This window comes from Hippoglossus stenolepis, chromosome 8 (genome assembly GCF_022539355.2).
Source record: "Hippoglossus stenolepis isolate QCI-W04-F060 chromosome 8, HSTE1.2, whole genome shotgun sequence".
NCBI classification, from domain to species: Eukaryota; Metazoa; Chordata; class Actinopteri; order Pleuronectiformes; family Pleuronectidae; genus Hippoglossus; species Hippoglossus stenolepis.
Window position 1 is genome coordinate 107,562 of NC_061490.1, and position 26,338 is coordinate 133,899.

Here is a 26,338-nt window from a genome sequence, read left to right on the forward strand (position 1 = left end):
ACCTTTTCATTGCATGACCTGTAGCACAGCACATCGAAGAATGAAGGTGTGAGTGATGGTAAAAAGTTTTATTGCACAGAACTTAACTCAAATCAAACAGATTTAAGTAATTTTAATACTCATTAGAAAATCACAACAGTAAGAACTTCACTATCCCCAGCTGATCAGAGCTCTCCTTAGTCAGGGCATGGCTTCCCATTGTCTCTGTCTTCTGCAGAGGTCAAAGGGTGAGTGGATGGATCTTGATGATAGGTTGGGCTTCAATTTTACATTGTCCTCCTCTGGTGGGAAGGGCTTCTGTCTGAGCAAGTCAGAGGACATGAAGAGGAAGCGGGAGGGACCATCTGCTGCTGTGTTGTCATGGCAGAGGGGACGGGTGGCCAGCCTGTCCTGAAGCACCAGGCTGATCAGCTGATCCTTCTGAACGTTGACACTAACCAGAGAGGTGAAGAGAGGCTGAGATCGAGAGACATTTACCACTAGAGAGAGGGAAAGAGAGACAGAGAGATTAGAAACTTAAATGCAGAATGTACATGGACTCAGGAAATCCCAGAGTGAATACAAAGAAGTTGTAAAGCTATAATTTTGATTAGTGTTCAAAATTATATCTGATGAGGAACTGTCAGAAGAGTCAAAGCAGAAATCTCACCCTGTCCTCAAATAAGATATTATTTTTTAATGAATTTTAGATTGTGTTCATCACCAAATTGTGTCATAGACAGAAATTGCTATTATTTTTCTTTTTTCAGTGCTGCTGAAGTTCATTGTGTGCCATAGCCAGTTGTTGTCCTTGTTTACCATTTGCCTGGTCTGTTGTGGAGAAACCTAAAGAAACATGGAAAAGCAGGAACTTAAATAAAAATTAATTAAGTAAGAGGATGTTTGTGAATTCTATTGTTTGAAAATTAGTTTTTCTTTTTTACATTTTATACTTAAAGGGCCCATATTTTACACCTTTCTGGGATTTAATTTGAGGTATTGGTACGCCTAAGATGATATATCAGTGGTTTAAAGTCGAAAAAACTGCTGCAATGTGTATTTCCATGTCCTCTCTTCTGCCTCTCTCTGGAGCTGCAGACAGAACAGGCTGTTTTTGCCTGCCACTTGAGCCCCTCCTCTGATTGGCTGACTGCACTTTGAGTGACACGCGACCAGACCTATCACCGGTCTAGTTCTGGCGCATTCTCTCTGGTAAACACAGCGGAAAGTCACGTTTTTCTGTTTGGATACAGCTATAGAAGACCAGCCACATATTTACAGTCGGTTACAACAGGATGTTTCTGAACGGTAAGTTACACTGTCCTCATGTCTGTTTTAGCAGGACAGTCGGCCAGGGGCGGCTCCTGGCATAGGCGACATAGGCGGTTGCCTAAGGCAGCGAAGCGCCGGGAAGCGCCGGGAAACACCGCGGCCAGGTCGTGATCTGCGGCCGGCTCGCGATCTGCAGCAATGGTTTCGGGGTCTGTTCTATTTTGTCTGCTCGCCGCGAGCGAATCGGGCCAGAGAACACACTGAAAATCGTTATTAAATGATATAAGTGATATATTATATAAATTATCAAATATACACTACCGTTCAAAAGTTTGGGGTCACTTATTTTTCAAAGAAAAGCACTGTTTTTTTCAATGAAGATAACATTAATCAGAAATACACTCTATACATTGTTAATGTGGTAAATGACTATTCTAGGTGGAAACGTCTGGTTTTTAATGAAATATCTCCATAGGTGTATAGAGGCCCATTTCCAGCAACTATCACTCCAGTGTTCTAATGGTACATTGTGTTTGCTAATCGCCTTAGAAGACTAATGGATGATTAGAAAACCCTTGAAAACCCTTGTGCAATGATGTTAGCAAAGCTGAAAACTGTTTTGCTGGTGAGAGAAGCTATAAAACTGGCCTTCCTTTGAGCTAGTTGAGTATCTGGAGCATCACATTTGTGTGTTCGATTATACTCTCAAAATGGCCAGAAAAAGAGAACTTTCATGTGAAACTCGCCAGTCTATTCTTGTTCTTAGAAATGAAGGCTATTCCATGCGAGAAATTGCGAAGAAACTGAAAATTTCCTACAACGGTGTGTACTACTCCCTTCAGAGAACAGCACAAACGGGCTCTAACCAGAGTAGAAAGAGAAGTGGGAGGCCCCGGTGCACAACTCAGCAAGAAGACAAGTATATTAGAGTCTCTAGTTTGAGAAATAGACGCCTCACAGGTCCTCAACTGGCAGCTTCTTTAAATGGTACCCGCAAACGCCAGTGTCAACGTCTACAGTGAAGAGGCGACTCCGGGATGCTGGCCTTCTAGGCAGAGTGGCAAAGAAAAAGCCATATCTGAGACTGGCCAATAAAAAGAAAAGATTGATATGGGCAAAAGAACACAGACATTGGACAGAGGAAGATTGGAGAAAAGTGTTATGGACAGACAAATCAAAGTTTGAGGTGTTTGGATCACACAGAAGAACATTTGTGAGACGCAGAACAGGTGAAAAGATGCTGGAAGAGTGCCTGACGCCATCTGTCAAGCATGGTGGAGGTAATGTGATGGTCTGGGGCTGCTTTGGTGCTGGTAAAGTGGGAGATTTGTACAAGGTAAAAGGGATTTTAAATAAGGAAGGATATCACTCCATTTTGCAACGCCATGCCATACCCTGTGGACAGCGCTTGATTGGAGCCAATTTCCTCCTACAACAGGACAATGACCCAAAGCACACCTCCAAATTATGCAAGAACTATTTAGGGAAGAAGCAGGCAGCTGGTATGCTGTCTGTAATGGAGTGGCCAGCGCAGTCACCAGATCTCAACCCCATTGAGCTGTTGTGGGAGCAGCTTGACCGTATGGTATGCAAGAAGTGCCCATCAAGCCAATCCAACTTGTGGGAGGTGCTTCAGGAAGCGTGGGGTGAAATTTCTACAGATTACCTCAACAAATTAACAGCTAGAATGCCAAAGGTCTGCAATGCTGTAATTGCTGCAAATGGAGCATTCTTTGACGAAAGCAAAGTTTGAAGAACAAAATTAATATTTCAAATAAAAATCATTATTTCTAACCTTGTCAATGTCTTGACTATATTTTCTATTCATTTTGCAACTCATTTGATAAAAAAAAGTGTGAGTTTTCAGGTTTGGTGAAAAGCGATTGCGGATTTCGCACTTCGTCGGGTAGCAGTCTTTGAATTTCTGGTGGTTGGTGTTGTGGTCCCGCTCCAGATTTCCTCTTTTAGACAGTGCTTGTGTTTGATGGCACAACATACATATGCACTTGTCTTTCACCAAGGTAAAAATAAATTCCTCTTCTTATTCTGAATGGGAATTGTATGTTTTCACCTTCTTTCATGGAGCCTCAGCCATGCTAGCTAACTGTTAGCTACCTATCACCGGTGAGTGCCATATATTGCGATAGTTAACATACCGGCACTCATCTCTTATCTCATTGGTCAAGGCAGCACCTGTTACTCTGAAAAAATATACAGCAGCAGGAGCCGGGGCATAAAATAATCATTCATTAATCGTAATCGAGGTAAAAGTTTGAAATAATCATGATATTGATCTGAAGTCACATTGCCCAGCCCTACAAGAAGACATGAAATAAGGCAAATGAGAAGCATCCTGTGTGTGGTCATGTGTATTACCTTTAGTAGCTCTTGCGTTGATCAAGTTCTTAGTCCTCTCTGACTTATACAGAGTCTCTTGGATGGCGTTCTGGAAATTAAACTCCACAGCCTGCAGGTCAAGAAACATGTTACTATAGTAACAACATGTTAATGATCTCAGTGATGATTTAGTGATAAACAGTGTTGACCTGCAGTGACTGAAACTCTGCTTTCAGAGCCAGAGTCGTGTTTAACTCCACCATCTCCAGACAGTCAAGATCTTGATTTGATGTTTCAGCGGGAGGCTCCGCTGACTGCCAAAGGGCTTTATACCAAGCAGAAGAGAGGAAGAAAAACTTTTATTCATTGTTCAATTATTCAATGACCACATAAACAATCTGTCTGATGCGGAGGAAAAAATACAAATAAATAGAATACATTCTCCAGGAGAAGACAAAAAGCCCAACTTAATAGAAAAATCTTTACCTTACTTCCATATAGAGGACCATTTTTTCTGACTTCAGAGGATGAATAATTTTAACCATGAAATTATCTAAATTATGATTAATATGAGCTTAAGATAGTCTGTCTGTCATTATTTAAGGATATATATTGGAAAATCTGCTTTTTCGAACATACTTTTGTATGTTCAAATGGTAACCTGGAGATAACAATTAATAATCCCACCAAATTCCCATCAACAAACTGGAAAAGCTGGAAAGATCAGTGCACATGTGAAACTGTGGCTTGGACGTCCGAAGTGCCTGAGTCCTGACGGGCTGTATGGAAGCGGCAAATTGGAATTACCTTTTGCAAGTATTGTGGAAGAATTTTAATGCACCAAAGCTTTTAATGAGCCGCAGCGTGCCCCTGGTGGCAACTGGCAGGAAGTAGATTCCTTCTGAAACTGTTCAGAGAGTCAAGTCTGCTTTTCACTTCAGGATGTGGTCTACTAAGTCCAAAATGGCAGAGCTGGTCTTAGGCTTGTCCCAAAAACTCCACAATGGCACAAGGCAACAGCTGTGCTGAAGGAGGTGGTGGAGGAGGTGAGAAGACAGAAGGAGGTAAAGCGACACACCAAGGCTGTCTTAATGGCCTAGCAGGACCAGTTGATTAACTGGGAGAGCCTGGAGAAGAGAATGGAGATGGAGGGATCTCGGATTTGCTTTATCATCAGAGCCACTTGTCAACAGGATGCACTATGAGCCAAGCCCAAGCGCATTACACTTGGAGGCACAACCATGTTCTAAGACAGTTGGCAGCAATATTGGAACAGAGACAAACCACCACAAATTCTTTCCCAAAAACATCGTCAGGGAATATAATAATATATGCACTTCACACAATTTGTACCAGAGCATCACATTATATCAAAGGATGCTAGCATTCTGAAGTCTGCTAGAGATGGGAAGATTGAGGTGGACTTGGAAATAAGCTTGTGTTCCCTCAAGACATTATGGTTACAACACTCTGACCAGACATGGTTGTATGGTCCACAACAGCCAAGCTGGCATATATTGTGGAATTGACAGTAACATGGTAAGATTGTCTCGAGGTAGCCTATGAGAGAAAAAAAATCCAAGTATTCAGAATGAGCAACTAAAGCTGCACAGAATGGCTGGAACACCCATATTTTCCCTGTAGAAGTGGAATGCAGGGGACTTGTGGCTACATCAATAATCAGCCTACTGAAATGGGTGTGAGGGCCCCTCACACCCACCTCGCCCCCTCCATCAAGCAATCAGATCCTTGTGAAACCAGAAAAAAGCAGCAATTGGCTTTGGATCAGATGGAACCACAACAACTGGGCTGCAAGATGAATACAGGAGGGTACCCAACTGACGGGTGTGTACCTGGGATGCCAGGTATCCCTGTTGAGCCCTCCTGAGATGTTGTGGGCTCATCAACGAAACATCTATGAAGCAGGGTGCCCACCTGATGACCCAAATGATGTACCTGCCCTTCCATTTTCACCTCTCCATTCCAGCTGCCAACATCAAGAGTTCCGAATTACCACAGGGATTGAAAAATCAAGTCCTATCAGCCATACTTACTTGATATGAGAAAAGAGCATTTACTTTTATTACAGTACTTGTTTAAAAAAAGTACCGCCTCCAGTTCAAAATGAAAACAGATTATTGCATTATACATTTTTGGATTTAACAGATTTATCCTTCAGAGCTTTGCTTGGGGACATTTTTTCTAAGTAGAATTTTAATCGAATACCTCAAGTATAGCACAACTACTCTGCTAAAAAATTAAGGGAACTTAATCGTCACAGTATAACACCAAGTCAGTTAAACTTCAGGGACCTCATATTTTCATTTAGGAAGCACAAGTGATTGTGAATCAATTTCACCTGCTTTGGTGCAAATGAAAGTGACAATGTAGAGGCAAAAGCAAGACAACCCCTAAAAAGGGAATGTTTGGCATGTGGTGGCCACAGACAATAGCTATCTCCTTATCCTTTCTGACTGATTCTTCTCTAGTTTTGTGTTCTGTTAGTGTCCTTGTCACTACCGGTAGCACGAGGCGATACCTGCAGCCCAATCAGGTTGCACAGGTAGTCCGGCACTCCAGGATGAAATACTCAGAGCAAATGTGAGATCTGGGTTTCTCCTGGTGCAGGACACATGTGGCCAGAGTGTGTAGGCAGTTCCTGGATGATGAAGGCATTGATGCCAATTGGCATTGATGCCAGATTATGAGTTGCCGTTAGGAATTTCATGCAAATTAGACCACATTGTGATTTTAATTTTTAATTTTGTTTTCTGTGTGGTTTTGAATCCAGTCCTCAATCGGCTGATGATTTTGGTTTCCATTGAACGTTGTTTCATCATTTTGTTCTCAACAATTTATACAATGTGCATCAGTAAAGATTTTCAACTTGAACAATTCAATAATTGATTTAAGAGTTCCCTTTATTTTTTTGAGCAGTGTAGTTGAAGCATATAGCTAATGGATGTACTGCTACTCATATAAATGTGTGCTCTGTGTCTAATTATTCTTATGTAGTTCTACTTTTATTTATTTTCATTTTAAGTTACTTCTTATTCTACTATTATTTCACCTATGCTCATTTTCATATCATGTACATTATCACTATTTCATCTGAACCATTTCATTACTTTTACTGGTGTATAGATAGTAATGTGACTAGTAGTGGCTACTACTATTTTGTGGCTCATTGTCTTGTGGTTTAGGTTATGCCTTGCTGCAATACTCTTGAATTAGAAGTCCAAACATCCACAATTGACTACATCGAAAGGGAAGCTGTTGTACAAACTAGTCTTTCCAAAAGCCAAAAATGGAGGTCACACCATGAAACCAGTAAAGGAGGGGCAAACGTAGAATATTTATTTCAAACAATAATACAAAAAAAGAAAGCAAAGGACTAAATAAATTTTTTTTTTAAATTTCACAGGCTTTGTCCTCAACCGGACAGCATGTGTGCTTGATGAGGTTTTCCACATGACAGAGCTAACATGGAGCAAGCCATTGCTTGGCATCAAGCAGCAACATAGTGTGAAACAGTGAAAACTAAACTTGTCTGCTACATTCAGTTTTCACATCGTATATCTTAAGCAGAGCTTATTGAATCCGTCATTCATGTGTTAAATACGTGAACATGCAAAATTACGTTTTTTTGTTGCATCGAAATAAATAATAGGAAGTGTAACTTTACTAAAAGACAGAGAGAATCTGAGGCTGATGTTCACCTATTTCCTAAGCTGAAGTGATTATGATCTGATGAACTTTGAAGTAATAAACTTTTATTTTTAGCATGTAAAGGTCTGTAGAGGAGTTAAACCGACACAAGTATGACTTTACATATTTACACTTAGGTCCGGAAATATTTGGACAGTGACGCACATTTCATAATTTTGGCCCTGTATGATACCACAATGGATTTGAAATGCAATAATCAAGATGCTATTGAAGTGCAGACTTTCAGTTTTAATTTGATGATATTTATATCAAAATTGGAGAAAGGGTTTAGGAATTGCAACAATTTTCATACATAGTCCCCTCCTTTCAAGGGACCTAAAGTAATTGACTCAAAAGCTGTTTCATGAGCAGGTGTGGGCTATTCCCTTGTTATTGCATCATCAATTAAGCAGGTAAAAGGTCTGGAGTTGATTTTAGGTGTGGCATTTTCATTTGGAAGCTGTTGCTGCGAATCCACAACATGCGGTCAAAGGAGCTCTCAATGCAATTGAAACAGGCCATCCTTAGGCTGCGAAAAAAGAAAAAAATTAGGGATGCACCGATATGGAAATTCTTGGCCGATACCGATATTTAAAACAACAATCTAGCCGATACCGATATTTGTTTATTAATTGAATAATATGAAAAACAGAAAAAGTGACAAGTGTAACTTTAGATGCCATGGATGGACATAGACACCTATTCAGCCAAACATTTAACAGTATCACCAGGCCTACTCAAGACATCATCTCAACTGTAAACAGATGCTTGCAATGCAGCCTTACAAAACACTAGCATAAACCCTTAGGGAATGCCATATAAATTCAAGTCAAGATGCAGTGCTACTACTAGCCTGCTGTGCAACACAACACAATAGGAGGCTCTGATTACAACAAATAAAACAAAAATATTTTTCGATGAAAACTGCCTGCCATACAACTACCTACTCAATGACAAAAATGTTACTTTCTGTACTTACAGTAACAGAGTAGACCAATACAAATATTATATTTGTTAAATTAAATAACAGCCCAATAAAAATATTTTGTTAAACAAATTAAATTAAATAATTTAAAAGTGACTAGAAAAGCAACATAAAATTAAATAAGTATAAAAAATAAAATAAATACAAAGTCAAATAGGGCTATCTTTCACAGTTTCACCTCTTGTATTTTTCATACACAATACACCTTCTTGTGTATCCATTGCAGTAGGCTGGCGGAGTTGAACATGGGCCTCAGTCTTTAACAAAACTAAATAGACACAAAAAAAAGCCTTCCCTTATAGTGGGCCTCTACTTCCTAGTAAGATGCATGTTTTTCTTTACAAAGACGAGCATCTCTGCCTTGTCAGGGGCCAGTCTATTTCTCTTCTCATCCAAAATGTGAGCCACAGTGCTGAAGAGTCCGCTCACTGTCCACGCTTGTGCATGGGGCACACAGGTATTCGCGGGCGAAATTAAAACTCCAGGACAACAGAAGGGGAATACAAAGTATGGGATGCATATTTGATCATTTATATCATATAAAATATGTAATTTATATAGTTTTAAATCATTTTTCAGTCTGTTTCCTGGCGTGATACGCTCGCTCGCACGCCGAAACCATCGGTGAAGGGCGCTGGCGTGGCGTGGCGCATCGCAGCCCATGTGACCGCACAAAGGTTTAACAGGGGGGTGGATGGGAGGTGCCTGGCTTTCCTTGGCGCTGCGCTGCGCGGCGCTTCAGTGCCCGGTGTAAACCCGACGTCAGTGTACCATAATCTGGATGCCAGATTGGCAGGCTGCAGAAAACATACCAATGAACATCGGCCAATGTTATCGTGAAAGTCGTTTATTACCGATACGCCGATGGCAGTAAACGAGGCGAATATCGGCCGCTACTGATATACGGCCGATACATCGGTGCACCACTAAAAAAAATCCATCAGAAAGATAGCAGAAACATTCGGAGTGGCCAAATCAACAGTTTGGTACATTCTGAGAAAAAAGGAACGCACTCGTCAGCTCAGCAACACAAAAGGCCTGGATGTCCACGGAAGACAACAGCGGTTTATGATCACAGGATCCTTTCCATGGTAAAGAAGAACCCCTTCACAACATCTAGTGAAGTGAAGAAGACTCTCTATGAAGTAGGCGTATCATTATCCAAGTGTACCATAAAGAGAAGACTTCACGAGAGCAAATACAGAGGGTTCACCACAAGGTGCAAACCATTCACAAGCCTCTAGAATAGAAAGGCCAGATTAGAGTTTGACAAAACACATCTAAAAAAGCCAGCCCAGTTCTGGAACAGCATTCTTTGGAAAGATCAAACTCAGATCAACCTGTACAAGAATGATGGGAAGAGAAAAGTATAGAGGCTCGGAACGGCTCATGATCCGAAACACACCACATCATCTGTAAAACATGGTGGTGGCAAACAACAACTGAAGACAGCTGCAGTCAAGGCCTGGCAAAGCATCACAAAGGAGGAAACCCAGCGTTTGGTGATGTCCATGGGTTCCAGACTTCAGGCAGTCATCGCTTGCAAAGGATTCTCAACAAAGTATTAAGAATGAGGATTTTATTTATGATATATTCATTTGTCCAATTACTTTAGGTCCCTTGAAAGGAGGGGACTATGTATGAAAATTGTTGCAATTCCTAAACCCTTCCTCCCATTTTGTTGTAAATACCCTCAAATTAAAGCTGAAAGTCTGCACTTCAATAGCATCTTGATTATTTGATTTCAAATATATTGTGGTAGCATACAGGGCCAAAATTTTGAAAATTGTGTCGCTGTCCAAATATTTCCGGACCTAATTGTATGTTTGTGTTGAGTTTTCCTCTAGATTACTCAGACAGCCTGCATCCATGGAAATCCAACTTGAGGAGTCATCACTTCAACACTGACTCCAGGTACAGACCTGTTTTCATAACTTACCAACAATCAAAGCAAAGTATTGCACATAATACATAATGCATTTCATTATACAATGTATATGCAATAATTTTAATGTGGAAGAACTCCATAGTGCACATCCATTGTCTTGATAGGACACTTTTTAATCCAAAACCATATTCAAATACATTGTTGGACACAAACTTTGTTTATAAGTAACAGCCAGTTACTCTGCAATAGTGCCATACTTTTATGTTTCCTGTCATTTTATTAGGTACGGAAGGGCCTGAAGGACACAGCTGTGCTGACCGTGTTCTGTCTTTTATGGCAACAAAGAAAAATAAAACACCGTTATTTTTATAGTGTATCAAATCAGAAAGTAAAATATGAACATTGTTGTGATAACAGTGTTTTGGCTAAAGACATTATATAATTTTTTACCAACATAATGAATATAATCGATGAGCAATGACTGCCAACTGTAAGCAGTTGCAGGTCATCTTTAGTAGAGGGAGAAAAACATGAAGTGTTGTGCAATGGAAGCTGGTGCAGGATGTCCTCATGTTGACCAGCCTGAAGCTGCAGATCTCCACCATGTTGCTGCTGCCACAGGCAATGCTGAGGACATCAGGTGCTGCAGTGCTTCATCTAATGAAAAGACAGCTCACTATAAAAGGATGTTTTATGCTTAAATCACTATTTCACATCTGTAGGATAACATGGAACAAAGGAGCAACACCTCAGAATAAAGAGTCTTTAAATCCTTTTTTGGCAGGAAATATTAGCTGTTAAATCAAGCAGCCAAGACTGGTACTTGCATTTTTTTCTGTGCTCAGCAGGTGGAAGCACTACAGATGACCTCAGCAGGAACTGATGTACTGAAAGAAATAAACATATTGTACATATATATAAAATGTCATTCTACCTCATCTGTAATATTCAAAGTGATCATCTCTCACAGTGTTGTAGATAACAGTCTATATCAAGTCCTTCGATTTCTCTCAGTGTGAAAACAGATAAAGTGTAAAGAGTCATATATTAAAGAGTCATATATTACACATCGGCACTGAGTCTAATTCACTGTGAGTGGTTATAGTAATGATTGTTATACAAGCCTGTCTCAAAACATTTGTGAAAAATATAGTTACTATCACATGCAACTTACACATGTAGCTTATTAATATTAACTTATTAAAATTACAATCAAGTGACAACCAAACTCACGACTTTTTACTATAGTGATGTGAAAACTTAGACTGAGGTAGTTAACTTGATTCAAGTTTATTAGACGTTTTGAAAAATGGTAAATTACCACAATTACATATTAAGAAATACTTGACGCATGTAAGCAAATTTAGTTTGATTATGAGAATAGATAAAGCAATATATATTTTGTTGTTGTATAGTTTCAGGGTAACTTACCTCTAGTTAAGTTCGATGGGACGGTCGAGACCATCTTTATATACAGTCTATGCTTGGAATACATCGTATCTCAGTCAAAGGGGGTGTGAACATACTGCCCAGCAGTGTCTGGACACTTTCTTTTATGCGCAGCACCCCACGGTGTGGCTGAGGGGTAGAGAGGTCGTCCTCCAACCTGAAGGTCGGCAGTTCGATCCCCAGTCTTCCCCATCTGCATGCCGAAGTGTCCTTGGGCAAGATGCTGAACCCCGAATTGCCCCTCATAGAACAAGAAAGTGCTGCTAATAGATGCACTGTATGAATGTGTGTGTGAATGGGTGAATGTAAAAACTGTACTGTAAAGAGCTTTGAGTGGTCATCAAGACTAGAAAAGCGCTATATAAATACAAAACCATTTACCATTTACATGAAGGGATGACAACACAAACGTTTCTTCCAAGGAAACCCTAGCACCAGCTCACATACTGTACCATCTGAAGGCATAGTACCAGCATTGTCTACAGCAGTGGTGTCAAACTCAATCACAGAGAGGGACAACATTTTAAACTGGGACTACGTCGAGGGTCTACAACAGGGTCAACATGATAGACAGGATATTGGATAAAGTGCAAAAAGAAAACATATTTTCGTAGGCTTCATTCTTCTTTTATGTTCATGTGCCATCGCCAGATGTTTGGCATCTTTTCTTGGCTGCCAGTTCATTAATGTTTGGGGTTAGGTTCTGTGCTGTGGAAACCCTCAAGATGGAGTGAAGGTGTGCATCAGTGAGACGACTCCTATGTGGGTTTTTGTTAATCTTTATCACTGAGAAGAGCGTGTGGGTGAACTTGACAGGGCAGGCACTGGGATCTCTGGAACACTGGAAAAATAATTTAATATCATCAAATACTCTGCGAATGAGTGGAGTGGAGAGGAGTGCTTGTTCAATCAGTGTGTGTCTAGTCGGGCATTGCGCACCGTGGCATGGCCTATGGAGCTTTTTATCGCGGGCCGGATATAATTGTACCATGGGCCGGAAGATGAGTTTGACATGTCTGGTCTACAGGGAGCAGATAGATGAGCAAAGCACATATTGTTTATTTTAGTATTTATGTGGGTCATGTTTGTATGCTACTAAAGAACAATAAACTGGTGAATTTGATTTGCACAGATATATACACAAGTTTAGTTTTGTCTAAAGCACTAATGGCAACAAGATAAAGGCCAGCTTTAACAATACTATCAAGTAAAATTACACGGCTTCTAAAACGAGGGACAGAAACAAAAACAACAATATCTAACATCCATGCACATAAACAAAGTGCCTTTTAAAGCCAGCGCAAACGTTTCTGAGAACTGTGTCATTGGCTGGCAGCTATGGCAGCTTGTACTGACAGCATGCAAAAAAACAAACATGCATGCTAAAATAATCTTGAAAGTAATGCTACACAAACAATGTGTAATGTGTGAGCGGGCCCGAGCACTTGCGAACTCAGGACCTGATGCGGCCGCGGGAGAGAGCAGTCGGGGACCGGGCGAAAAGCTTCACTTCTTGTGTCTGTCACGCAACGCCGTACCACGCCCACTAATCACATATTGCAGTCCACACCATTAACTGCAGACCACACGTGAAAATTTTATGTAAATCTAATTTAAGTTGTAAAACAAGGTTTACTTCCTGTTGCCAGTAGGTGGCGCTATCACTATATACATACTAATAGATCTGTTCAGATTGGGGCTCTGATGAAGCATGAGCGATTTGGGGCCAATTGGACGATGTACAGTGAGTTACAACAACTTAATTTTTACAGTAATCAGTAGGTGGCGCTATGACCCTGACTCGCTATTGACATATGGAGCTGTTTAGGCCTGGACTCTGATCATGTGACAGAATTTTGGGGCTGATAAGACAATGCACAGTGGAGTTAAAAAAAAGTCCTGTTTCCCAGTGAATCAGTGGCCAACATCCTGTTGCATTTTACATAATGTTCCTTGAGACTTTTTTGTTCGTAGGTCATGATATACGTGTGTACCGATTTTGTGAAGATCGGTGAAAGCAAACTCAGGGGCTTGCCACGCCCATTTCAAATTACTCCAGAATATGTACATTTTCCCCACTTTTGAATTTTCTGCAAACTTTCATGAGTTTTTGAGCGCAGTGCATAAAATATGATGTTTTCCCTCACTTCTTCAGTCTGACTGGATAGGCTCGTGTTTATTGTGTTGTTTTCTGATAGAACCAAATAAACTCAACTTGCAATGTACTTTGGATGACTCCAGTGGCTTTTCTATGAGTGCTTTTTTTGACTCGAGTAAGCTCTGAAAGAGCAGTACTTGTACACAATGTTGGAGCAGGGTCCAGGCTTTTTTCTGGCCCAGCCCAGGTCAATTTTACCTCTAACATTACCATGGTAACATCCTCTCCTCCACAACTGACCTCTGATGGGCTGCTTCTGTGGGGCATCTCTGACGACCACTGGCTCTCCAAAACACACCTTAAGAACAAAAGAAGAGACACGCATCAGGACTGCAGGATGATATAATTTCTCACTCACACACAGACATTCACCGTTTTGAAAGAGGGGGTAAAAAATGTATGAATCCAATAATGTGACGAAGATCAATTGGATCCCATTTTCATTTAGTGTGCCTTAGCATTTGAGAGAAATTGTAATGATGAGAAATAATAATTAGCCCTTAATAGAATTTTTTTATATTTTATCCTGATTGTTGCTGCTGAAATTATTGTAAGAATTCAGTAAATACTTAACACGGTAGCATCATACATGTACAATGCCAAAGTGCTTTACAGAAAATATCTTAATTCATAATTAATGAGTAACGGCAAATATCAAATGGAGTGCATGTGTAGGCTATAATTTAAGTATCCGAAATGTTTTCACTTATTTTTTGTGTCATTGCATCTCAATCATATTTCAAATTATAATTTGTAAGCACATGTGAGAGAAACACTTTTTTAATTTACTCACGAGGCAATGCATTGTCAACAAGCCTTTGGTGCCACAGTGTAACATTTCACTCTTAAAATTTCTTGGAACGATTAAATTTGCACTCTTCCTCTGAGAAATACAGTGCATGGCCCATTATGCAACAACTCCTAGCGTGGGCTGGGTTAGGGTTAGGCAAAAAGCTGCAGTTCACTGGGTGGCCACTTGAGGCTGGCTCCAAGAAGGAGTCAATTCCCATTGACTCCCATGTTAAAAAGCCCGACTTTAGAGCAGAATTAAACCTGTTCAGCCTGGTTCAAAAAACGGTTTTAGTCTCAATCACTAAGTTCTTCCTTCATGACAACTCTGAGGGGGGTGCATTTTTTTCTAACTCACTCGTTTAAATTATATAGAGGTTTGAAATTATGAATAATTATCACTTGATGGACAGGTGACGTCACAGTTAGCTCGCGACTCCAGCTCCTAGCCTGTTGCCTGCTCGGCTTCACCTGAGCTAACAGGCTAACCCCCCTCACTGAACAAGACCTGAGTCTGTGGAGAAGTTTCACTCACATATCGGATGAATAATACGGTTTGATGTTCGGCTTGTTCTCTTGACGGAGAAGTTAAAGACGTCTGCGCTCCAGTTTCTGTGGTAAGTAAAGTTTAGTATTTTATTTATGTGTTAATAGTGATGAGCAGGTATCGGTGTCTCTGTACCTGCCTTGTTAGCTTAGCTCCGCTAGCCTGCAGGCAAGATACCAGCAATAATGGTGATGCTAACGGGACCATACGGGAGTTATTGAACCCACACCGACATGAACCGGTCCACACAGCAGAGAGAAGTGTTAGAGTTCATGAGGATGAATCTTTTAAACTGAAGGCGACTGTGTGTGTTTGGAGAATAAGCTCCACCACGTTAAATATCTAATGTTATGTATAGTTGTTTCACTCGCCAACCCATTTGACTTGACTACGTTATTGTTAGTAACCTTAGTATTAATGTCATTAGATTATTGTTCAAGAAAAAACAGTGCAGCTGCTGCAGTGGGAAACTCGTTGAGCTGAACTTTGTGTATTTGTGTTGAATGTAACTCTAGGTGAGTCAGACAGCCTGCACCTGTGGATGTCCAACATGAGACAACTGGAATCCAACCAGACTGAACACAGAGTCATCACTTCAACACTGACTCCAGGTACAGACCTGTTTTCATAACTTACAATCAAAGCAAAGTATTGCACATAATACATAATGCATTAAATTATATACGCAATACTATTAATGTGGAAGAACTCCATACTGTACATTCATTGTCTTGGTAGTGCACTGTTTAATCCAAAACCATATTCAAATACATAGTTGACTACCCACAGAAAATAAGGATACAAACTTTTTTCATAAGTAACACTTCCTCTACAATAATGCCATACTTTTATGTTTCCTGTCATTTTATTAGGGACGGACGAGCCTTAAGGACACAGCTGTGCTGATCGTGTTCTGTCTCTTATGGCAAAGAAGAAAAATAAAACACTGGGTTTATATATAAAGTGTATCAAATCAGAAAGTAAAGAATGAACATGGTTGTGATAACCGTGTTCATTGTTTTTAACAACCATAATGAATATAGAAATTGACTCAATATTATCCATGACACTTAGCAATGACTGCCAACTCTAAACATTTGCAGGCCATCTTTAGTTAAGGGAGGTAAACATGAAGTGTTGTGCAGATGAAGCTGGTGCAGGTCGTCCTCATGTTGACCAGCCTGAAGCTGCCGATCTCCACCATGTTGCTGCTGCCACAGTGGATGCTGAGGACATCAGGTGCTGCAGTGCTTCATCTAATGAAAAGAAGAAACTCACTACAAAAGGATGTTTTATGTTGTGTATGTTCCAGCCAAGACTGGTTCTTACAGTTTATTCTGTGTTCAGCAGGTGGAAGCACCACAGATTTCAGACAGAACTGATGTACTGGGCTCTGGGTTTGTACCCTCATGGTTGAATTCACATATTGTAAGTCGCTTTGGATAAAAGCGTCAGCTAAATGAAATAAAACATTGTACAAATAGATAAAATGTCTTTCTACCTCATCTGTAATATTCAAGGTGATAATCTCCCACAGAGCTGTTGATAACAGCCCACATCAAGTCCCTCCATTTCTCTGTGTGAAAACATAATTATATAATAAATATGAGAACTGTTTACAACAGTGGTGTGTGGAGATTATAAATCATATCTAAACTGTCTAATTCACTGTAAATTCCATAACAGGCTAAATAAACGAGGTGGTAATAGTAATGGTTGTTATACCAGCCTGTATCAGAACATTTGTGAAACATATAGTTACTATCACATGCAACTTACACATGTAGCGTATTGATATTAACTTATTAAAATTACAGTCAAGTGACAACCAAACACACGACTCTGTAGTAGTGTAGTTAACTTGCTTCAATCTGTTCATTAGACGTGTTAAATAAACGGTAACTTACAACAATTACATATTAAAAACAACTTGAGGCATGTAAGCATATGATTATGATAATAGATAAAGCAATAGGTTTTGTTCTTGTATAGTTTCAAGGTTACTTACCTCTAGTGAGTTCGTTGTAAAGACCGCGACCATCCGGAAGCAACAACACCTCAGCGCTAGACAGTTAGCATATGCGGGTAGCATGTAGCCTAGCTTCCTAGCCTGAGCTAACCAGGTAACGTTGATCTCTGCGGGCGTGTCTCAGCTGTCAGTCTTCACTCACGCTCCTCTTCTTTGCCCATTTATTGGTTAGCCAGGAACTAGGAGGAGTCAGCACCGGCAAGTATTCAGGGATCAGGGATTTGTGTCTGTCCACGTTCTGTTAGATCTTAGTGCAGCATTCGAAACTATTGACCATGACATTTTATTACAGAGACTAGAACAGTTAATTAGCATTAAAGGAACCGCCCTAAACTGGTTTAAATCCTATTTTTCAGATCGATTCTAATTCATGCAAATTAATGATGAGTCAAAGTTAACCACGGTGTTCCACAGGGCTCTGGTTTTTGACTCTGCCTGGATTACGGACTTTGGATTTTGTGCTTTTTCCCTGAATGGACTTGGTTGGTTTCTCTGACTGCCTTCCCGTGTATGATCTCTGGATTGTTAGAGTCCCAGTTTTGTACAGAAGTGTCACACAGACACCATCTGTATGTTTAAGAGTAGCCTTAAAACCTTCCTTTACGATAAAGCTTATAGTTAGAGCCGGTCCAGGCTTGTCTTGGACCTGCTCTTAGTTATGCTGCTATAGGTCTAGAAGGTCGGGGGACACATGACACACGGAGCTTCTCTTCCCAGCTTCTCCCTCTTCTCTGAACAGGGGTCAGCAACCTAAGGCACGTGTGCCAATGATGGCACGCTGCGCCATAGTCATTGGCACACTTATTAAAGAAATGTTCAAAGGTTTTGCCGTCACGCAGCCTGTATTATTTAGATTGATTGATGTTAACACCTCCCAGCCACTAGGTGCCAGTAATGCGCCATAGGCTGGATGCCAATCACCATTAAATAATAAGAAGAAGAAGAAGAAGCCTCCCAGCCGGCGCTACTTGCATATTCCCACATGAATCTCCGTGAAGTGCAGCCGTTCAGGTGTATTGATGATGGCAACCCCGCTGTCTAAAAAACCGAAGGCACAGGCATTTCAGCCCTCATGGGCAGAAGACTATGGCTTTGTTTTTCATAAGGGCCGTGCTTTGTGCACGTTATGTTTTGAAAATGTGTGCCGAACGTCCAGTGTTAGGCGCCACTTTGAGACAAGACACGAAAGAAGTTTCAAGGATCAGGCAGACAAGGGAGAATCGATCAAACGTGCCGTGTCCAGGTATGGAAATCAAGCCAACTCTCTCAAAGTCTTTGAAGCAAGCTTTTGCAATTCTGAATATGAGTGTGGTTGGTGGGGTTAATGACAAACTTATTATTGCAATCATAATGAGATAAACATGTTTCTTTAAAGTGTTGTTCTATATATAGCCATTATGGATGGAATAAAATGACATGTCTGTTGGAAATATTAATGTGGTTCAATAATAAAACTTAATATAAAAAAATGTTGATATGGCACACTAATTAACAAGAAAATTTTACATTGGCACTTATTGTCAAAAAGGTTGCCGACCCCTGGTCTAGAATGTCGGGGGACACATGACACACGGAGCTTCTCTTCCCAGCTTCTCCTTCCTCTTCTCCCTCCTTATCACATCAAAGAAATTAATATCTCATCAATACATGTTACTGACTTGACTTCTTCCCTGGAGTCCCTTTGCCTTATCGTACGCCGATCCAGGGCCGCGGCTGCGGCCACATCGTGGATTATGATGGTGGATCGTGTATGGCGGATTTAGTATCGTGCTGTCTGATCGTGATAATAATGGCAGATCCTGTATGTGATGATCGTGTTGGCATCTGATAGTGGTGGTGGACCACGATCGAGGTGGCAGCTGATGGCAGATCCTGATGGCGGCAGTGGACAATGACTGTGGACTATAGTGGCATCCGATCGTGATGGTGGATCATGATCGTGGTGGCTGCTGACCATGGACTATGATTACAACAAGACTGCTTGATATACAATATTTCTCCTCAGATACTCAACCATTACTGACAATAATCCATCAATTCATTTACCTTCCATTATGCTACAAAGTGTTTATTCTAATCAATGCTGCAAATACCCTTATCCTTCTGATCTGCATCATGGCCTGCTAGCAAAGGCAACACTAGCTAGAAGCCCCGCTTCGACCCCGGTTATCGTAGTGACACTGGTTGTGAAATATGCCTGACTTCATCGCGGCGTAGCTTCCAAAGCAGAGGACCTACCTCGTTCCATATGCAGCCAGCAGAACACACACACACACACACACACACACACACACACACACACACACACACACACACACACACACACACACACACACACACACACACACACACACACACACACACACACACACACACAATATATATATATCCAATATATATATCCAAAATTTCTAGCAATTTTGTTGCTAGAAATTGTTGGAAGTGACCTATCAATTATAGGCCAATAAACAATTTAACAAAAGCCCAAACTGTTACATTTCAATATGAACAGTCTCATATACTTTATTATAAACTATATCTCAACTGGTATAGTTAAAGATTATATTTATGAAAATAAATGAGGATGAAAGGGTGTCAATTTCATGGTCTTTTCATACATTTGGTCAATGCATTAGTAAATTAAAGTATTTTGTCTATTAAAGCCGTTTTGTATTTAGATAAATTGAGTTTTTACTAATCAATTCAATTTTATTTGTTGAGCGCCAAATTATAATATACATTATCTCAAGGCACATAGAAGTTCAAGACCTTCAAAATAAAAATGTCCTTGAATTATCACTTAAAATGCTACTAAGTGACGATTGAGATACCTCAGCAAAATTCAGTCTGGAAACGGAAGGCTGTTTACAACGGACAAATTAATATCATCAGGGGTTATTTGATGATGTCATCTAAGGAATTCCTGTGTGTGGGAATGGAGATGCCTTTGTGTAATGTCATTTCCATTTTATCCAAGATGGTTTTATATTGCACAGTCAATATTGGTGTGTGCAGAGCTCGTTACATGCTTATGTGGATTTGTTCTCTTCTCTCACCTTCTCCAGCACCTGGAGCTGCTGCGTGTTGCCTCCATGAGGGCTTAGCCAGATTGAGGAAAGCAGACAGTTATATAGGATGTGCACAGATTTTGTCATCTGTCCATGAGATTGTCACCACTGCTGTTATTTCACACCCTAAAACCTCTTAACTGTTGCATATGTTACCATGCCTTGCCTTTATTGTGCAATTTTGAATGCTGGTGCCAATAAGCTGAGCTCACACTGGCCTCTCTCATAGTGATGCTATTAAGAGTGCATCCTTGGAATTACGACTCAATAGTTAATTTGTTTAAAATGGTTAGTAGTTTTCTTATTTGGTTCTACCTTTTGCCAATTAGTTTTGAGGAGAATAGTGCAACCCCGAAAACTGATTCTTCCAAAGGGTGTGTTATTAGTTTAGATGTATTTTTTGGTTGAATCCTTGATGTAACGATTCTTACATCAAAGATTGATAATTCAGTCTTGTGCCTATGCCTATCCAGTGAAGTTTGTGGTACAATACATAACTGGGCCATGTGCTTTTATTCCAGATTTTTATAATGTACTGGAAAGCCTTTCTTAATTGTAAAATGTCAACTGAAATTCATGTTCCTAAAAGTTGCAAGTTGTTGAATTTTAAACATTTAAAACAGTTTCATGTTTGTCAGATAAAGATACAAATCCATGCAGTTTATACAGTTCATTTCACAGTTCATTTCACAGTTCATTACTTAAAGTTCTGTAAGTAATGTTGGGTTTACTGTACAATGGAAAACCTTGTGCACTTTGTAGTTTGGGTAATGTGTTTAATTTTGCCATTGCCCATGTTTCTTGGCATTTTCTGGTCTTGGTGACGTATACCTTGTCTTTTGAATTGCTGATGGAACTAATTTTGAGGTTTTTACTATTGGCCATGTTTGTATTTAAATGGATCTGGCAATAAAGTTCGCAGCACTGTGCTTGTATGTGTTGCTTTGTGATCTATTACAGGAGATGGAATAACCAATTTGAAATGCATTGGTTTTATGTATAATACTTTGTTTATGTAGAAATTACCCTTAACTTTATATGTAATAACTAGAAGTTTACATTTACAACAAAATTTTATCAAATCTGACTTAAGTTATTTAATGTATTTACACTGATTGAACATGATAGAAAAACATTGCGTAAATGTATCTCTTTACATCACATATGTAATAAAATTACATGGCAAATTTACATGTAATTGAATTACATAAAGTCAATGTTTTAGGAGTAATTCTTTTTTGAGTGTGTGTGTGGGGGGGACAGAGGGTGAGTGGGGACGCTGTATTTTTTGTTGACCGCTAAACTTCGCTACGCAACCTTACGCTATGCTATTTTCTGTTTGATTGCTTTGATCTATGAATTTGTGCATGTTTAAATAAGTTGATCATCTTTTTCTTTAAAAAAAAGTTGAAATGCATTTGGATTGCAGTGATTTTTGGATCAGCGCGTAATTCAAATTATTAGGCCCTACCTCAGTGACACTTTTTTTTTTCTTGAAGTCACTACATTTTTGTCAACAAAAAACAGCCATCAAAGAAGCATCAGACAGCGCAACGGATAAAGGATCAATTGAATGTAGATGATCAGACAGTAAGCAAACATCGGGGTTAAATCACAGAGGTAAGGGCTGGCTGTCAAACCCTTCAGATACGGTGTTAAAGCAAATCACAATAAGGTAACCTTACAGATGGATGTGCGCAAATAAAGCCCTATATGGAAGGAATGCAGGCCGCATATTGATTGCCGTTTGTTCATTGGGGACAAGTGCTGGATTGATTAAGGATTGAATCACTCTGCACATTAATCGCTTAATCAAGGTGAAATGTGAATCATCACTCTGTCTCTGAGTTTGCTGCTGATCTGCTGCTCTGTGGGAATAACGTTTGCTGGATGTTTCTCTGTCTGTGGATTTGTTTTGATGCACAAGGTTTTGGAAAAAAAAATCAAACCGGAAATAAATGAATGAAGGAAAATGAGTCAAATAAATACTGGTGTTGCAAGGCCTGAAATGGAGTGAGGGAAAGGAGATATTAAACTCCCGGATAAGGCCTGTGAAATTAAAATAGAAAAGCTTCACCATGATTCATCAAATCATGGTGAATAAAATAAAAGCACTCATACCAGATATGAAAACTCTGATGAAAAGGAAAATGTCTCACATGTGCAATCCCACTTTGAGAATATAACTACATTTTATGAAAATGCCACCAAGTTGCATCACATGTTGATTCTTTCACTCCCTGAGGAGGAGAAAAGGAGACACAAATCAATGGTTTTCCAGCATTGCAAAATACAGTGATGCATTTCACATGGATGTCAAACTCTGAGGAGCTGCAACATAGAAGCCCTTGGACAATCCAATTCTGCTGCAATAAATGAAGGAATGCTTTTCTGTCATACAATGGATGAACCTCAATTTCCAACACAGGATGCATCCATAATCATGCCAGCTAATGAGCAGGATGACAAAACCAAGCAACAGTATGTCAAATGTGGGAAGCAGACTAATGACAACACACAACTATGCCACTGGAGGAAAGTCTGCTGTTTCCACCACTTCTTCTGCATGTCTTAAAGCAGAAGCTGACTAAGCAGCTTTAATGGCGAGATAGAAATTATTTTTCTAATCCCAGAGCGTCCTAAATTGAAAGAAATTCATATCAAAGTGTTCAAATGCAATGAACTCATACCTGGTAAAAGGAAAATCAAAAGCACAAACTCTCAATCCAAATGTTGATTCAATTATTCCACATCTCACAAAACCTAAAGGAAACTAAACATGACTATTTGGTGTTGGGCCATGGTTCTTTGTGAAACCACACTTCGGCCTACATGTTCAGTCAAGGCCTGAAGCCGCATGTTCCTCCAAGACTCAGTCTCCCAGGGGCCATCAAAAACCAGAGCAAGGAACTCAGTCTCCCAGGGGGCATCAGAGGTGTAAAACCCCCCCCAGGGACACAGGTTTCAACTCCCATTGGTCACTCTGGACCCCATGACCTGTGAGGTCACCGGGCCAATATAAAGTCAGGTTCTCCCCCTCTTCTGTCCTCTTTCTACACTCCCTCCAAGGAGAGAAGGCGGTCGAGCCTCTTCATCCTCTTCCTACGATCCTTCCACAGGAGGGAAGGCTGTCGAGCCTCTTCTCCAGCTCACATCTTCATCTTCCCATCCAACTCTTTGAGAGGAGCACCAAGGTGCAGCTTCCAGCTCATCTTACCAAGGAAACCTCTTCGCACTCCAAGCTCTGCCAACCCTTCAAGCAGCGACTCAATGTCCTGCTGTAAGAACTTCAAACAGCAACTGAACTCAACAGAACCACTAAGGCGGGAGCCACAACCAGCCAGAAGACTTCACAGGACTTCGAACTGCACAGCAACTTCCTTTTTCCCCTTTCCAAAGGACGGGTAACACAACTGGGCTTAATAATTATACTAGGCTAAGCAAGACTGTTTATTCGATTCTGTATGATGTTTATAAGTTTGATTTGTGTTGTGATATTGTGGTAACAAGTTGTTGAGAAAGTTAATGCTAGTTATGCTCTTCAGTCCTTCCTTGCATACATCTAGCAACTTCCTCTAATTTGGCACACACACAGACACACGCATAACTCTTCACCTCATTATCTCTACAGGTCGTAAACATTCCAATAGGTGGGGGAAGGGTGTTATCTCTTTGGCCAGCCACCATTTTGAAAGCACGCTGACTCACACAGACACACACACACATACCTATCTTTGTTTAGCAATTAGACCGTTAGTAATTTGTGTTTTTATACTTTATTATATTCATAATAAATGTTTTTCTTTCACAAATGTTTTTTCATTAATGTTGCATAAGTGAATTTTGCCAACCTCTACACTGTCAAGAACTCTATATCTTTCAACTTAGCTAACTATCTATATGGTAATTTTGGTTATAGTTATTAATTTAATTGTTAATCAGAGTTCCAAATTTGTAGTTAGAACCTTTATGAGACTTAATCAATAAATTGGCTATCTTTTCCCTTCCTTTGAAGGGTGGTGCCCCGAGGTAACTTTAATCAATTAAAGTTATAATTTAATATTAATAATAAAATATTAATATTTAATATTTTTATCTTGATAACCAAATTTATTGAATGCCGAAAGGCACACCATTTTATGGTATCACGTTTGATGCATTATGGCACAACATATACAAATGTTTACACACAAACACTTGTAGATATGCTCAGAACCCCAACTGTAAGCTCTGCAATCCTTGTGGAAAGTAAGACAAGCGTCAGTACATGGCTTATGTATAAGTCAACAATATGAGAACAAAGAAAGTTTGAGTAAGAAAGTTCCTGTTGTAGAATTTCAGGCATATGGGAGTGTTTACCACGAAGATTCCCTATCTCATGATGATGACTGATTGATCAGCTGATTTAGATTTAGAGCTGTGATCATGGAGCTTTGTGCTGAACTGAGACCAGGTCTGAGACCGTGTTGGGGTGCTGTAAACATGATCAAGTGATCTCCGCAGTGGAGTTAATACGTTACTTGCTGTCTCTGCCTGCTGCAGCCAGCTGCTCCACCTCTCGCCTGAATAATGCGAAGGATTTGTTACTGTTGTAAACGTGTCTGTGCAGAGAACCTCCCGCTGCGTTGTGCATGTGTGAAAAGCAAACTGCGTGTAAACTCCATAGCCAATTCTCCAGAGTATACCTGCAGATCATGTCTGAAAAGAGCAATATAAGGACTAAAGGATAAAATTGTCACCTGTTCCTTCTTCTTTCCTCTGGTCAGTCCTGGGGGGCTGGGCTTCATCTCTGAGTGGCCAGTGTTGGGGGTGGGGCTGAGTGTGACAGACAGGTCGAGTTCTGCACAGCCACTTAGAGAAGAGCTGGACATCAGAAGGGGTGCAGGATGTGGAGGAGATGGGAGAAAGGAGGTCCTCATTCTGATAAGAACACCATAAATAGTAACCTGTATAATTATTCAGTTTAGTGCTCCTTTAAAGAAAATGTTTGAGCCTCTGCTGTAAACATCATTACTCTCACGGCCTAGTAAATAACTAATAGAAACAACGATTTTCAGTCACTCTAGGATCACCGCACACAAGACATAGGGAAATAAAGAGATTACATATACAAAATGATGTACTCATTTGTTCTTAAAGAAAACAGCTTCCCCACTGACTTAAACAGCGAACTATCTGCTTTAACCGTAGGGAGTCAACTTGTTACATGACCTTACCCCGCTTGAGAGTTAATGTGGGTTGATAATTCGGGCAGGTAGTCCGATTTATCAACTGCGGTCAAGCCAGCCGCCTCGTTTGCGGTAATCGTAGTGAAGCGGCTCTGGGGTTTAGAGGATCAGTTTTTTTCCCCGCAAAACTTTATCCAAAGAGGTCAGTTTATTCAACATATGCGATAGCGTACATGCCCCTGGCCGCGTTTCTGTTAAACTGCGTTAAATATACGTAACAATATATAAACAAAAATTCACCATGAATAAATTCCCTCCCTGAGAACAAGAACGAGCCTTTTCTGCTATCTTTGATAGGGGATTAGGGATTCAAATAATAGTATTCGTGGCAGTAGTCTAACCAGTACTTAATCCAACAATATAAATCCCATGAAGAATTTATGGCACAATGATTTTAATCCCTTATAACAGAGATAAAAGAAAAGGCTCGTTCATGTTCTCTAGTTAGCGTGTCTTTATCTGAGTCACCTGGTGCAGCCCGGTCAACGACCCTCAGCAGCGAGAGATCACGAGAGATTGATCACAGACGGTATGCGAGGGACCCACCCTCTCTTTTTATCTCTCTCTAGACGATGAAAAACGTTTTAATTATTCCAGTGTTTCGCGAATGCAACTTCTCTCGAGTTTTTCTTCTTCTTCTTCTTCTTCTTCTTCTTCTTGTGATATTTAATGGCGGTTGACAAACAACGTTTTGGTGCATTACCGCCACCGCCTGGAAAGAAGTGTGGGTCAGACAGGATGGTTGCCTAAAATCTATTGTAGAATCCTGTGGTTTTTGGACGTCTTGGTCGCCCTGTATCATGTATCACATGAATCCCTGAGCAACATTTCTCTAAAACCTAATGTTAAACTGTTTATTTGGATATAGTTTTTAAATGTTTGTCTCTCAATGGTATTTTGG

General features: G+C 40.2%; 1 protein-coding gene across 2 annotated transcripts; it reads right to left on the bottom strand.

Moving 5' to 3' along the window:
* Nucleotides 1–53: 53 nt before the first annotated feature.
* ppp1r35 (protein phosphatase 1, regulatory subunit 35) lies at nt 54–26,122 on the bottom strand. Of its 2 annotated transcripts, none has more exons than XM_035163754.2 (6): nt 25,906–26,122; nt 24,949–25,072; nt 14,017–14,074; nt 3,798–3,913; nt 3,628–3,718; nt 54–479 (listed from the first exon to the last, which is right to left on the bottom strand). In XM_035163754.2, the coding sequence occupies exons 2-6, from the start codon at nt 24,994–24,996 to the stop codon at nt 181–183; spliced, it is 612 nt and encodes a 203-aa protein (XP_035019645.1). In that variant the 5' UTR covers nt 24,997–25,072; nt 25,906–26,122; the 3' UTR covers nt 54–180. The 2 variants fall into 2 exon arrangements, with proteins under 2 accessions (XP_035019645.1, XP_035019644.1); XM_035163753.2 differs by having other exon boundaries at nt 24,949–25,129; nt 25,906–26,115.
* Nucleotides 26,123–26,338: the final 216 nt, after the last annotated feature.